The sequence below is a fragment of the Pelophylax lessonae genome (assembly GCF_965119305.1).
Source record: "Pelophylax lessonae genome assembly, chromosome: 9".
Classification (NCBI taxonomy): Eukaryota; Metazoa; Chordata; class Amphibia; order Anura; family Ranidae; genus Pelophylax; species Pelophylax lessonae.
The window spans coordinates 214,447,448-214,461,896 of record NC_138776.1 but is presented as its reverse complement, the minus strand read 5'-3'; the positions used below and the strand labels follow the sequence as shown (position 1 = coordinate 214,461,896).

The 14,449-nt window shown below is 43.5% G+C and overlaps 1 protein-coding gene across 1 annotated transcript in view; it reads right to left on the bottom strand.

Moving 5' to 3' along the window:
* Window positions 1-504: 504 nt before the first annotated feature.
* LOC309562608 (mitochondrial import inner membrane translocase subunit Tim23-like) overlaps window positions 505-14,449 on the bottom strand; it is a 32,466-nt gene continuing 18,521 nt past the window's right edge. Inside the window, exon 7 of the mRNA XM_082266861.1 lies at window positions 505-987. Coding sequence (XP_082122987.1) covers window positions 872-987 — 116 coding nt within the window. The 3' untranslated portion in view covers window positions 505-871. The remainder of the gene's footprint in view (window positions 988-14,449) is intronic.

Here is a 14,449-nt window from a genome sequence, read left to right as displayed (position 1 = left end):
TGGCTAGAGCCACGATGACGTCACACCTGTGTATGCACACGGGAGCCCTCTGTTCTGGCAAGGAGCTCTGAAGTTCCGCCACTTTATGCCGGACCTTCAGAGCACATGTTCAGCTGCATGCAGGATGAATATCTCCTAAACCGTGCCGGGGTTTAGGAGATATTCATTTCACCTACAGGTAAGCCTTATTAAAGGCTTACCTGTAGGTAAAAAATCACTAAGCGGGGTAAACAACAGCTTTAAAACACCAGTCATAACAAATATATGGGGAATGTTAGCTTCCTGGCTCATTGAGTTCAGGATCTTCTGGATCAGTTCTGCGGAGTCCAAACTACTAAATATGTATGCTTCTTATAGGGAAGGGACTTGAACTGAAAACCAGAGGATGATCATAACAGCCAGACAACAAGCAATTTTATAAAAAAGGTCTACATTGGGGAGCTCTGGATTTTAAATGTTGGTCATTTATTAAGCGCCTCCCTCCCCATAGGAATGAAAAGCCAGTTTCACATAACTTTAGCTTTAATTTAAGCTTTAAGTACAAGATAGCCAGTAATACGATACAATATCATTTGGTAACATTAAATATATATATATTTTTTAAGTGTTAAAACTGACAAGTTATCCTTCTCATCTAGGCGTTTTCTTGGCTCAGTGGGCGGCAGAGGTATGGATTGAAGTCTTTCATAGCCGTGTGTTTTGATGGTTCCTCAACAACGTCCACTAATCCTTACGTATCCTTGTTTAGCTCTAACAAACAATTGTCCACCTTAGGGCTCCAGTGTGGCAATTCATAGAAGTAGAATGTCCAGAAAGAGACTGAAAGCAGTTCATCTCAAAGGATTGCAGTTCTGTGCAATTCAAAAACTCTTCATAATGATAGCCGTGTTGAAGATCCCCTAATGTGTTCCCAGTTGTTATATAAAGCATAGATACTTGTGAGAGCAAAGCCTGCCAGTCCACCGCGTACTACTCCCCGTAATCCAGCTGTAGGAAGACAAATACATAAAGTTTATGTTTTAAAAGTAATTAGACAGTTGAATTTAGCCCATAAAACTGCCTGTTTTATAAAAATCTGTGAATTCTACTGCAACTCTGTCATAGAAAATCCAGTGTCTGTCAAAGGTTGAAGTAAAATCTGTATAATCTAATCTAAAGATAAAGATTTCCTTTAAACTTTATCGGCATCAACAATATTGGCCTTCAATTTAGCAACCTCTGTATACAAACCACCATACCTCAAACAGTCTGGTGCCACAGTTCCTTCTCTTTAAACCGCAGACAATTCTCCTAGGTACTCATCTTATTTAAAAAATAAAAATGTCTTTGCAAAACTGACCAACAGGAAGATTAACAGTTGTCCAGTTATCCTTTTACTTTGAAGGCAACACTGCCCTTTTATCTCAAGTGATCGCTTATTTAAAATTCATGGGGAATTATTAAACTGTGCATGGAAACCAGACCGCTTCTAGCTTTCATTTTTTTAAATGTTTAACTGAACAAACAGAAGCTGATTGGTTGCCATGCACAACTGTCTCCGTTTCAAATTGCTCCAGTTTTGATGAAATTGCACATAATGCAGCACAGTGGTTAAAGTTCCGCCTAGCAGCAATAGGGTCACCGGTTCAAATTCCAACAATGGCACTACCTGCCTGGAGTTTGCTTGTTCTCCCTGTGTGGGTTTCCTCTGGCACTTGAAAGACACGCTGGTATGTTTATTGGATCCTGTCTAAATTGGCCCCGCCCCAGTATATGTATGTAGGAATGTGAGATGGGGGACCTTAGATTGTACGCTCCTTGAGAGCAGGGACAGATGTGAATGTGCCATATTGCCATATTTAGGTGTAGCGCTGCGTAAATGGACAGTGCCATACAAGTCCCGGTAATAAATAAAATAAAAAGGTGGTGTTTAGGTTCAGATATTATCTCCACGCTACATAAAAAAAAAAAAAAAGACTTGTCTCTGTTTAAAATGGTCTACCTTGACTGCACAGTCAACTGTGCCTTGCATGGGTCTCATTACAAACAGTGGAAACAAAAAACTCCCTAAAAACAAACCGAAATTCCCTGTCTAACCTATATAAAACCCCACTATGAAGAGGACATGGACAGCGTGCATCACAACAATTAGGGTGTAGGTCGACATTAAAAGCCAATAGCATATCACTGTTAAAGTGCAACATTTACAAAAAAAAAATTACAAAAAATTAAAAATGTATTCTATTAAACCTAAAAGGCAATTCTGGGTAGGAGAAAGAACCTACCAAGGGAATGGGTGGGGGCTCAAGGTGTCCAAACCGCCATCCAAAGAAATGAACGAAAAGCAAGATGAGTAAAGGGGAAAAAGGGAGAAAAATAAGTGAAGACAAGAAAACAATAGAAAGAAGGGGGGGGGGGGGGGAGAAAAAGAAGAGGAAAAAAGACAGAAAAAGGAGGAGAAAAAGGGTGTGAGAAGGAAAGTGTGAAGGAGAGGGCTGGTGGGATTTTAAGTGTACCGTAAGCAAAAAAGTAGCAACAATAATAAAATCAAGTTATTTTATTTTAACATAATAAAACCAGAGATGGCCACTCTATTTATCTGAATACATGTTGGTGTTTTCCCATCGTGGTATTGTTGCCTGGACACCTTTTTTGGAGTCTCTACTGGCTTGCCCGAGAATTGGCATTCTTATCATGAATTGCCGATCACACCTTACAGACGTATAGTTGCTTTCTACCACTGGCCTCTCAATATCCCCTATTTGTATCTCTTTGAGAGATAGGGACCTCTGGGTTCCAGTCTATGTAGTCCCTTAATTGGGTCTCATATTACTTAACATATTGGATGTTTAGTACCATTCAGGTCATTAAAGGCTTCCAATTGTATATTATGACAGACCCCTGAAGAAGCAGCCCCAACTAGGCTGCGAAACATGTTGGGTTAATCTCCGAGGTCTTGTACATCGGATGAGTTATATAACACTGATTGCCTATTTTATGTACCTTTGTAATGGACTTCATGCATTTCACTATGTATTGTACATGTTTCCTATATCTGGTTTTGTTATGTTAAAATAAAATAACTTGATTTTATTATTGTTGCTACTTTTTTGCTTACGGTACACTTAAAATCCCACCAGCCCTCTCCTTCACACTTTCCTTCTAACACCCTTTTTCTCCTCCTTTTTCTGTCTTTTTTTCCCTCTTCTTTTTCTCCTCCCCCCTTCTTTCTATTGTTTTCTTGTCTTCAATTATTTTTCTCCCTTTTTCCCCCTTTACTCATCTTGCTTTTTGTTCATTTCTTTGGATGGCGGTTTGGACACCTTGAGCCCCCACCCATTCCCTTGGTAGGTTCTTTCTCCTACCCAGAATTTATATTCAATCGGGATGTTGGTACCTTGTTACAATTTTGTATATCAAACACTATAATTTTCATTTTAAACCTAAAAGGCAGATTTCGGTGTTGATATTTTGGTAGCGCACACACTTCTGTCACTATATCTAGTAAGCAGGCTTCAGGTCAGAGCCTAATTAAAGTATTACTAAACCCACAACAGTAAAATCAGTCTGTTCATGCAGTAAAGCATGCTCGTTATACTCTGTGCAATCTCTGCATTGTGTAAAAAGACAGTTTGATTCCTCCTACAAGCTTTAAAGAGGAAGTAAACTATTCCCACCCCCCCTGTAAAGTAATTTCATAATGTGCTAGTATGCATTGCATACCAGCACATTATGTGACACTTACCTGCAAACGAAGCCCGCGTTGTCTCCGCTGGCGGCCGCATCCATCATTGCCCGTCTACCTTCCAGGTCTGCGAAATCCGGCTGTATTACTGGCCGAAGCCACGTGACGTCACTCCCACGCATGCGGCGATATTTACAGTACCTATAGGTAAGCCTTATTAAAAGGCTTAATTACAGGTAAAAAGTGACTTTACAACCATATTAAACAGGCACAGATGGAAGTCACAAGACTGCTATACACTGCTAATGACTAAAAGGTATTTAGCAGTTTGACTTTACTAAAATTAAATTGCATTACCATGCTCTGTGAGAGACCAGATCTAGCAAATGAAGGGTTCTGGGTTTAGTAATACTAATGACACTTTTCCAATGCAAGTACCAGCTCGGCTCCACTTGGCCCAGCTCGGCTCAGTTTGCTTTTCCACTGCGTGGTAAGAGTCGGAACGTTTCAGCAGCACTGTATAGGCTCTACTCGGCTCGGTTTGCTTTTCCACTAAAGTAGTAAGTGGGTGGGATTAACATTCTCTGACCAATCAGTGGCTAGTAGTGACAAACAATCAAGGCTGCATGCAAAGGATTGTGGGATATGGTATAGGTACGGCCCGCTTGGAACCCCAACCGAGGTGGTGCTGTTTAAGCGAGCCATGTAGTGTGTACCAAACTGTTCAAACACGTACCATGCAGTGGAAAAGCATCAAACCGAGCTGTACCATGCAGTATGCGCCATATGTTATTGCCCCAGAACACAGCCCCCCCCCGGACACTGCTTGGTGACTTGTACCCACAGGTAAGCTTACCTGTATGTACAAGGAATAACTCCTAAATGTGCACCGTTTAGGAGAGAAGTACTATTTCTGCAGCCGGTGAAGTCACTGCATACCGAGTATGAAGTCCCTTCAGAGCACAATGCCACAATCGTGGCTCCTGTGCACATGCAGTTATGACGTCATCACTGCTTAGCCAAACAGTCAGGGTCCACGAACCTGGGAGGAAGGAAGACCTGTCAGCAGTGACAGCACACTGCTGGGGTACTTTGTTTTAAGGCAAGTCTTTCATAATGTGCAAGTATGCAATGCATACTAGCACATTGTGACATTAAGTTGCAGGGGGAATTTCCATTTTCTTTTTAACCCAGACTTTACTACCACTGTAACCGCCATAAAATTTTAGAGAATTTTGCTTACATTGCATGCTTGACAGAAGCTTTTCACCTACATCATTTCTCCTTACTATAATCTGCTATGCTGACTAGTATAGCCCTACCTTGCTTTATTACCAAACAGATTGCTTTTCTATTCGCACAATGTCAAAGCCTTAACATTTAACAATGTAATTAAGTCAACGGGTTTATCAACCCAAAGGCTGTAAAAAAGCCTGTAATTGCTTTACTTAGGAGGTTGTACTTTCCTTACTGCACCTTTATATGATCAATTAACTTTTGTACAAGACAATACCTATGTGTCTATGGAATTTTATTCAAAAGTAAATTTGGGGCATTAACTTACTGTCAAATATAAAAAATCACAGAAAACTGGACCTCACTATCAGAGCGTGGCATAGATGCCACCTACAGCAGGGTTTCCAGATACATGTTCCACGTTTTCACCAACAGCACGCCAATGTCACTGTATTGAGTTTAGAAATCTCAGTAGAACTGCACTGTGGGGGAATATGCACATTCAGGGGTTTACTTAACCACTTAAGCCCCGGAAGATTTTAACCCCTTCCTGACCAGGGGGTATTTTGCGACGCTGTACCTAAACGAATTTGACGTCCTTTTTTTTCCCACAAACAGAGCTTTCTTTTGGTGGTATTTGATCACATGTGCGATTTTTTGATCATGCGCTATAAAAAAAAAAAAAAAAAAAAAAAAAAAGCGACAATTTTGCAAAAACAATATTTTTCACATTTTTTTTATATGAAATCCCCCCCCCCCCCAAAAAAAAAAATGTAAAAATCTAAATTTTTTTTAACATTTTCGGCCAATTTGTTTTATGCTACATAGGTTTGGTAAAAATCGCAAAAAGCGTATTTTGATTGGTTTGCGTAAAAGTTATCGCGTGGATCTAAAGAACACAGTGACAAGACTGCGTGGCATCTACAACCTGGAAAGGAGCTTGGACTTTACCCATCAGGCGCTGGCAGGGGTCAGCATAGAGGAGGGAGGAATGGAGGAGACGCAAGCAGCAGAGGTACGCAGCTGGGTGACTGTTAGGAATGTTAGGGGGAGGAGTGTCAGGGAGGCCAGTCCTGAGTTGATAGACCCCAACATGTTTGCCGAGTTGCAGGTTGAGGGGGATATCAACTCAGGGGTGGCAGTGCTGGAGCATGCGCCCTCCCCCAGCTGCCAGGGGGGGGTCGGCTCCAGGAAGAAGGGGGGCCGTAACTCAGGAAAGGTTAGAAAGGTTGTGGTAGTGGGGGACTCAATTATCAAGAGGACAGAGAGGGCAATCTGTAAAAAAGATCGCGTGAACCGAACAGTATGTTGTTTACCGGGCGCCCGCGTTCGGCATATCGCAGATCTGGCAGACAGATTGTTGTGCGGGGCTGGGGATGACCCAGCGGTCATGGTGCATGTGGGCACTAATGACAAAGTTAAAGGTAGGTGGAGGATCCTTAAGAACGATTTCAGGGACTTAGGTAATAGATTGAGGAAAAGGACCTCCAAGGTGGTTTTCTCTGAAATACTGCCTGTACCTCGAGCCACACAGGAGAGGCAGAAGGAGATTAGGGAACTTAACAAGTGGCTGAGGAACTGGTGTAGGAAGGAGGGGTTTGGGTTCCTGGAGAACTGGGCTGACTTCTCAGTCGGCTACCGGCTCTTTAGTAAGGATGGGCTGCACCTTAATGGGGGCGGTACAGCTCTTTTGGGGAGAAAGATGGCCACCAAGTTGGAGGAGCTTTTAAACTAGGAGACGGGGGGGGGGGGAGGGCTCAGAAGTAGAGTCAGTTAGGAGGGAGCAAAGGACTGAAGGCAGCTGTAGGGTCAGCAGCGACAGTAGGTCCACGTCGTCTATTGGTAGGTCTGTGCGGGAGAACCGCAGACCAAACAGGAATAAACATAACCAATCACGTTTAACTTCCGTAAAACTAAGAGGGGTATATGCTAATGCCAGGAGCCTAGCTAATAAAATGGATGAGTTGGAAATGTTAGTACATGAGGAGGACATAGACCTAGTGGGAATAACGGAGACTTGGTTCGACCCCTCACATGACTGGCTGGCAAATATCCAAGGGTATTCAGTGTACCGGAAGGACAGGGTAGGAAAAAGAGGGGGAGGGGTATGTCTCTACGTCAAGAATAATGTAAGGGTGATAGAGAGGAGTGACATTACGGAAGGGATGAGTATGGATTTAGAATCCGTGTGGGTAGAACTCCATAGGGAAGGAGAAAAGGGAAAAGTAATTGTGGGGGTTTGCTATAGGCCACCTAACCAAGGGGAGGAGGTAGAGCTGGAATTTTTAGCACTTTTGGGTAAAGTGGCAAAGCTAGGATCAGTCATCATATTGGGGGACTTCAATTATCCCGACATTGACTGGGGAGAGGGGACTACACACTCACATAAGGGCCGTCAATTCACGGAAACCTTACAGGATAATTACATGTCACAGTTGGTGGATTCCCCTACCAGAGAAAACACAATCCTGGATCTATTGATCACTAATGACCCAGACCTAATCTCGGAGGTAGGAGTCCAGGACAACCTGGGCTCTAGCGATCACAGGATGATCACATTTAGCGTAAATAACAATATAGCAAGGCAAGTGGGGAACATAAGAACCCTTAACTTCAGAAGGGCAAACTTTCCAAAATTGTACTTGTTGATGGAAAGGGTAAACTGGGACCAAACCCTGGGATCACTGACCACAGAGGAAAAATGGGAATGCTTTAGGAACATATTAAGCAAAGGCATCTTGCAGTGCATTCCTATGGGAAATAAATTTAGAAGGGACAAAGCCAAACCTGGCTGGCTAAACCGGAGCGTTAAAAAACTTATTAGGGGAAAAAAATTGGCCTTCAGGAAATATAAATCAGAGGGCACAGTATTGGCTTTCGACCAATACAAGGAGGCAAATAGGAAGTGTAAACACAAAATCAAGATGGCTAAAATAGACTTTGAGAGACAAATAGCGGAGGATAGCAAAAAAAACCCAAAGAAATTCTTTAAGTATATCAACAGCAAAAAAACTAGGGCAGAGCATATTGCACACATAATTAACAATGATGGGAGGATGGTTACAGAGGACACTGAAAAAGCAACCGTACTGAATGCCTTTTTCTCATCAGTCTTTACACAGGAATCGGAGGGGTACACTGACCATGACTGTATAGTTAGTAGTAATACACAGGACTTGCCACTATGGCTAACAGAGGGGGAAATCAGGGAAAGGCTGGATAAACTCAACACAAACAAATCACCAGGCCCGGATGGCGTACATCCGAGAGTACTCAAGGAACTCAGTAAGGTTATATCCAGACCACTGTTCCTGATCTTTGCGGACAGTATTAGGACAGGAGATGTACCAGGGGAGTGGAGGAAAGCTAACGTGATTCCGATATTCAAAAAGGGTCAGAGGCATATACCGGGAAACTATAGGCCTGTCAGTCTGACATCAGTAGTATGTAAACTTCTGGAGGGGATGATAAGGGACTATATCGTAGAGTTTGCTAAGAACAACAGCATCATCAGTAGTAACCAGCACGGGTTTACAAATGGGCGTTCTTGTCAAACCAATCTCTTAACATTCTACGAGGAGGTGAGCTGTGAGCTAGATAGGGGCAGACCAGTGGATGTGGTGTACCTAGATTTTGCTAAGGCGTTTGATACAGTTCCCCATAAGCGCTTAATTTATAAAATAAGGTCTGCAGGTATCGACAGCAGGGTTTGCTCTTGGATACGGAACTGGCTAAAAGGGCGTATCCAAAGGGTGGTAATAAACAGCACATACTCAGACTGGTCTGAGGTAGTAAGCGGGGTCCCCCAAGGCTCAGTCCTAGGACCAACCTTGTTCAATTTATTCATAAACAGCATTGAGGACGGGATCAGTAGTTCAATATCAGTTTTTGCAGATGACACAAAATTAGGCAGGACAATAACAGCACAGCATGAAGCAGATATCCTACAGAATGACCTGGACAAAATAACGGAGTGGGCAAAGACATGGCAAATGAGGTTTAACGTGGAGAAATGTAAGGTTTTACACTTGGGGACTAGAAACATAAAAGCACAATACACGTTAGGAGGGGAACCCTTGGGAGAATCAAAAATGGAGAAGGATCTGGGAGTCTTGGTTGATGATAGACTAGGCAACAGCATGCAATGTCAAGCGGCAGCTGCCAAGGCTAGCAGAATATTAGCATGCATAAAGAAAGGGATGTATTCCAGAGATAAAACTATAATCCTTCCACTTTATAAAACTCTGGTCCGACCTCATCTGGAGTATTCGGTCCAGTTCTGGTCACCAGTCCTCAGAAGGGATGTGTTGGAGCTGGAGAGAGTCCAGAGAAGGGCAACTAAACTAATTAGGGGATTGGAGGACCTTGATTATGAGGAGCGTCTGCAATCGCTTGATTTATTCTCCCTGGAGAAGAGACGCCTGAGGGGGGACATGATAGCAATTTTTAAATATCTAAATGGGGATCTAGGCTTAGAAAAAAAGCTGTTCAGTCGAAGGGATTGCATGAGAACTCGGGGGCATACAATGCGATTAGAGGAGAAGCGTTTTAACCTCAGGCAACGTGGGGGGTTCTTTACTGTTAGGGCTACAAGATTGTGGAATTCTCTACCACATGAGGTGGTTTCTGCGGGTAGTATGGTGGCTTTCAAAAGACTCTTAGACGTACATCTCAAGGATCAGAACATTCAGGGGTATGCAAGATGATTACAGCCACACACATCTACACAGGTTGAACTGGATGGACTTTTGTCTTTATTCAACCTCACCAACTATGTAACAAAGGGAAAGATTTTTGTCATTTTTTTTAACGCGTAATGGCGGCGATCTGCGATTTTTTTTGCGGGACTGCTACATTGCGGCGGACAGATCGGACCCTTGACTGACATTTTTGGGGTTACCAGTGACATTACTACAGTAATCAGTGCTATACATATGCACTGTTACTGTAAAATTACACTGGCAGTGAAGGGGTTAACTTTTTTTTGAGAGGGAGGGGTTATGTGTGTCCCTAGGGGTGTGATTCTAACTGCGATTGGCTGTGGCTTGAGCTGTAGGAACAATGATCAACGGTCCTACATAGTAGAACCGTATGATCACTGTTTCTACACAGGGGAGAATGACAGGCGGCTTGTTTACATTAGCCGCCTGCCTTTCTCCCTCTCCACCAACAATCACTGAATGACACACGCGGGGGGGGGGGGTTCCGTGACCGCGCGGGAGTGTGTCTCCGGCGGCGTGCGCTCGCTCCCCAGAGCCTCACAGGCTAGTGACGTACCCATACTGTGAGGGGCTGACCGCCGCAGTATATGTACTTGCGGCGGTCGGCAAGTGGCAGATAAACACAGTGTGACTGTATGGCTTCCAACTGACATTTTGGAGAAATGAGAAAACACATGCTGGTCATTTAGCTTGGTGGCACACATGGGTATGAGGTACTTGGACACTGAAAATGCAGTGATAGGGGATTCTCAACTAAGTAATGTTTGGAAAAGCTGAAAAGTGTCACTAAAAAAAAAGCAAAAAATTTCTCCCCATTTTGGATAGAATAAGGGAGGGCTATAACCCCTTACAGTTTTTGGGGGATTCCACTGTATAAGGAACTGACTGTTCCATTACTTTCTTGTAGGTTTTTCTCTTTTTGTATTCTTGTGAATTTCACAAAAAATAAAAGGAAGAAGGGGGAAATGAGGAGAAGGAACAACCAGACTGTCAGACTGCTCTAACGGAACGCAGAAACTGACCAACATTGTTGATGGGTTTTACAAATACCAGTGTGACCAAAAACCCTAGAGGGCTTAAAGCAATGATAAACAGGCTAGATTTGAGATATTTTGCATGTAGTTTTGAACCTTTTAAAAGTGTTATATTTATTTTAAGGACATTGAAAACTATCTGCAGCAGGGACATTTACACACCTCATATATACAGACCTCCAGAACGAAGAGTTCAAAAGTTTTTGCTGAAGTTCCACTTCAGGTATATAATGCAGAGCTGTTCAGGGTTCTCACCAACTGCCCCAAAAACAAGTGTGTGAAAAGAAGTAATTCCCTCCATACACACAACTTTTTCTTTTATACTGTGGTCATGCTCACACGTGGCGTCCCATAGAAATACCAGAGAAGGAAGCCATATAACTGGAAGAGGTAGAGAGCATGACATCACTGCTCCACCTCATCCAATCAGAGCAATCTGCATTTTTTTTTTTTCAATGTAAAGCATTCTCTGAAAAGGTGCCCATGCTGAGTGACCAACCTCCTGTGTTCAGAATGCAGCAGGCCGGCCGCTCAGCAGAGACCTGGAAGCTAGAGGTTTGAGGATGGGGGGGTTAAATCTGCGCATAAGATAAAGCATTATAAATTTTCTCTTGCTTTTACCCCCCGTGACAGTGGCTGGAAGCACTAGTATTATAGTGATCACTATTTTAAGCTAAGTATGTGCAGTACATTCACAAAATTCAGTAGCATTCTTTTTTAATCTGACAAACAAAATGCAATATTGCCTGGCCAAATACCGTACATGTGGTTTAGTTTATTATACAGAATACAGGACCGCAGGCCAACAAACTGATCTGTCTACCACAGAACGGAGGTTGAGAACCAGAATTGTAGAGGAGTAAAGGACCTATACAAGTAAACATTACTGCAGAAATGCAACTCAGCACCCCCACCTTTCTTAGCCTTGGAGGAAATTTCACTTCCTCCTTTTCAAGATGCTTATCCCAGCAATTTCCTTTTTATTTTTCTCCTTTCGGACAGTGGATTAAATACATGAGTTTGAAAGCTTGACTGATGGAGGGCCAGGTCCGGCCCTCAAGCATAGGTCAGAAGAAGGTAGTTGGTACAAATAGACAATGGCTGACTCCTGGGATTTATCCTTGGTTTCTACCTTGTAAAAGACCTAAAAACAAGAATCTAAAGTTCATTTTATTCATACCAGTAGGTGTTATTAGGGAAGGGAGGGGTAGGGTGTGCATTAAGTTGCTGACATCAGCACTTTCAGTGCAGAATTTCCTTTAGAAGAGATGGCCATTCTACAAGCAGCCTGTAGCTTGAGTAACTTTTTCAAAAAGTCTAAGGCCCCTTTCACACTAGCGGACCGTTCAGATCCGCCCGTCAGTTTTTCAGGCGGATCTGAATGGATGCTCCATGCATCTCTATGGGGCAGCGGAGACGTGTCCGCTAACATCCGATCCTGTCCGTTAAATCTGGACGGATGAAAACCACAATTTTCCATCTGTCAGGTGGATCGGATGAGAATGGACAGGCGGTCTGTTCTCATCCGATTCCCCCATAGAGGACAGCGGGGACCTGATGGCTCCGTCTCCGCACACAGAGCGGAGACGGAGCTGCCATCCGCCTGCTCAGCGAGGGAATCGGTGGATCGATCACCCGCTGAGAAAAACGAAGTCCGCCGACGGAGCGGACAGTGTGAAAGGGGCCTTAAGGTTATTTTTTTTGAACAGAAAAAAAAAAAAATCAAGCTAAAGAATATTTTGTATTGCGTTGTCTCTATGTCTCTCGTCATTCAAGTAAATTTTCTATATTTTCACTTACCCCACGCTTTTGCACCTTAGAGGGGACAATACATGAATGGTAGACCATTGTGGGTGCAATGCTGTTGACAGGCTTTACATATGAAATAGTTACAATTATAAAAGGGTATTAAAAGGAGATTTATGGGGTTAATAAAGACAAACATACTCACCGATGCCACAACTGTCCCACATCGGATCTAAAACCGTAATCACTGGGCAGGAGAGGGGGCGGGCACAGCTTGCTCCAGAGCCAAAGCCAGCTGTCAGACACCTGGGTGGATCCCGACAACATGGTCCGGATCTTTCTAGAGTAGCTCTGTGACATCAGCCAACAGCAGGCTTTAGCCGATTCTGAATCACAAGAGCAAAAAGGAAGTACACTCCTGTGACCCACAAGAGATGTATGACCAAGAAGCTTTGTCCATACTTCTTTTTTAAACTCTCTTTGTAAAAATACCTTAACCACTTGCCTACTGGGCACTTTATTCCCTTCCTGCCCAGGCCAATTTTCAGCACTGTCCCACTTTGAATGACAATTGTGTGGTCATGCAACACCGTACTCCAACAACATTTTTATCATTTCTTTGAGACCAATAGAAGTTTCTTTTGTTGGTATTTAATCGCCACAGTTTTTTTTGTCTAAATAAAAAAAAAAAAAAAAAAAAAGGTTTTAGCTTTGGTTTTAAAATTTTGTAAATAAGTAATTTTTCCTCCTTCACTGATGTGCGCTGAGGAGGCTGCACTGATGAGCGTGACTGGGTCTGCACTGATAATCAGTGCCCTGATTATCACTGTAGATGTCCCGTGTGGATTTGCCAATCCAGTTATCGGCATTCCTCTCCTCGTGCTGACAGTAGGTGAGGAGAGCCGATAACTGGCAAATGCCGTGACACCGCTGATCACGTGGTAAAGGGTGACTGTGATTGGCTCTTTACCATGATCTTTGGCACAGTTGTGAATACGTGCTGCAGGGAGGGGGGGTCAAAACCACGCTAGTTCCTCACACACAAATACTGCTCTTTAGGGGTGCCATTATTTTCTTAATGGTCCCCCCACACATTGGCAAACTTGGGGTGCTTTTGGTGTGACAATTTTAAAAAAAAAGGGTTGGGGACATCTTTCCCTGCATTTCTGAAAGTAGGGAAACCCATTGAAATGAATGGGCTGCCCTACACACAGCCACACAGACTTGAACCAAGGCTTGTTCACATGTCAGGTTAGAGGGGCAGTAAAACCATATATAGTTGAGCTGTTTTTACCACCCCAAACTTCTCCCCCTTTAGCTGCAGCAGCTGGGGGTTGTACACATGCTGTGGTTTCAGCTGGAGATATAACCGGATGAATGGGGCTGCACTGCAACCACCCCGCAACTGTGTGCATTGCACAGTTGTGATGTGGTAATGCTGCATTTACGGGCTTAAAAGCAGGTGGTGACGGGCAACATATCTTTACCTCCTGTCAAATGCCTCTGAAAAGCAATCCATGCTTAGATCACTTTTTAGAGGAGCAGCAGAGTTTTCTGCTAACACAAACAAGCCCTAAAAAAGTAGTTCTGACAGGATAGAAATTGGAGGGGGGGGGGGGGGTGTCAGAATTCAAAGCAACATTCATACACACGCAGGCACACACACCCATATAAAGCCCTTTTAAACGTTCTAGTACAGTACTGCCCTGTAGGGGGAGGCAGAGAGCACAGCACACTCCCTGTCCCTTTACTTTCACTTTGCTGAGGCTGACAGCTCCCTCACAGTGCCAATGTAGTTTGGCAGGGGATTAAACTCATCCAACAGCCATCCTCTACCATTATCCCGCGGCACACCTGAGGACCTCTGGTGGCACACCGGCTGAGAAAGGCTGGTCTATACTGTTTAAAATCCAGTAATACTGTCTCATTCTGCTCTGCATATGCTCAGTTGCCCTCCATCTTTTAGGCACTGCTGAGTTTGTAAAGTCTGATCTGCTGACAGCCCTAAAGTGTTACTAAACCCAAGACCCTGCATTTACTATACATGA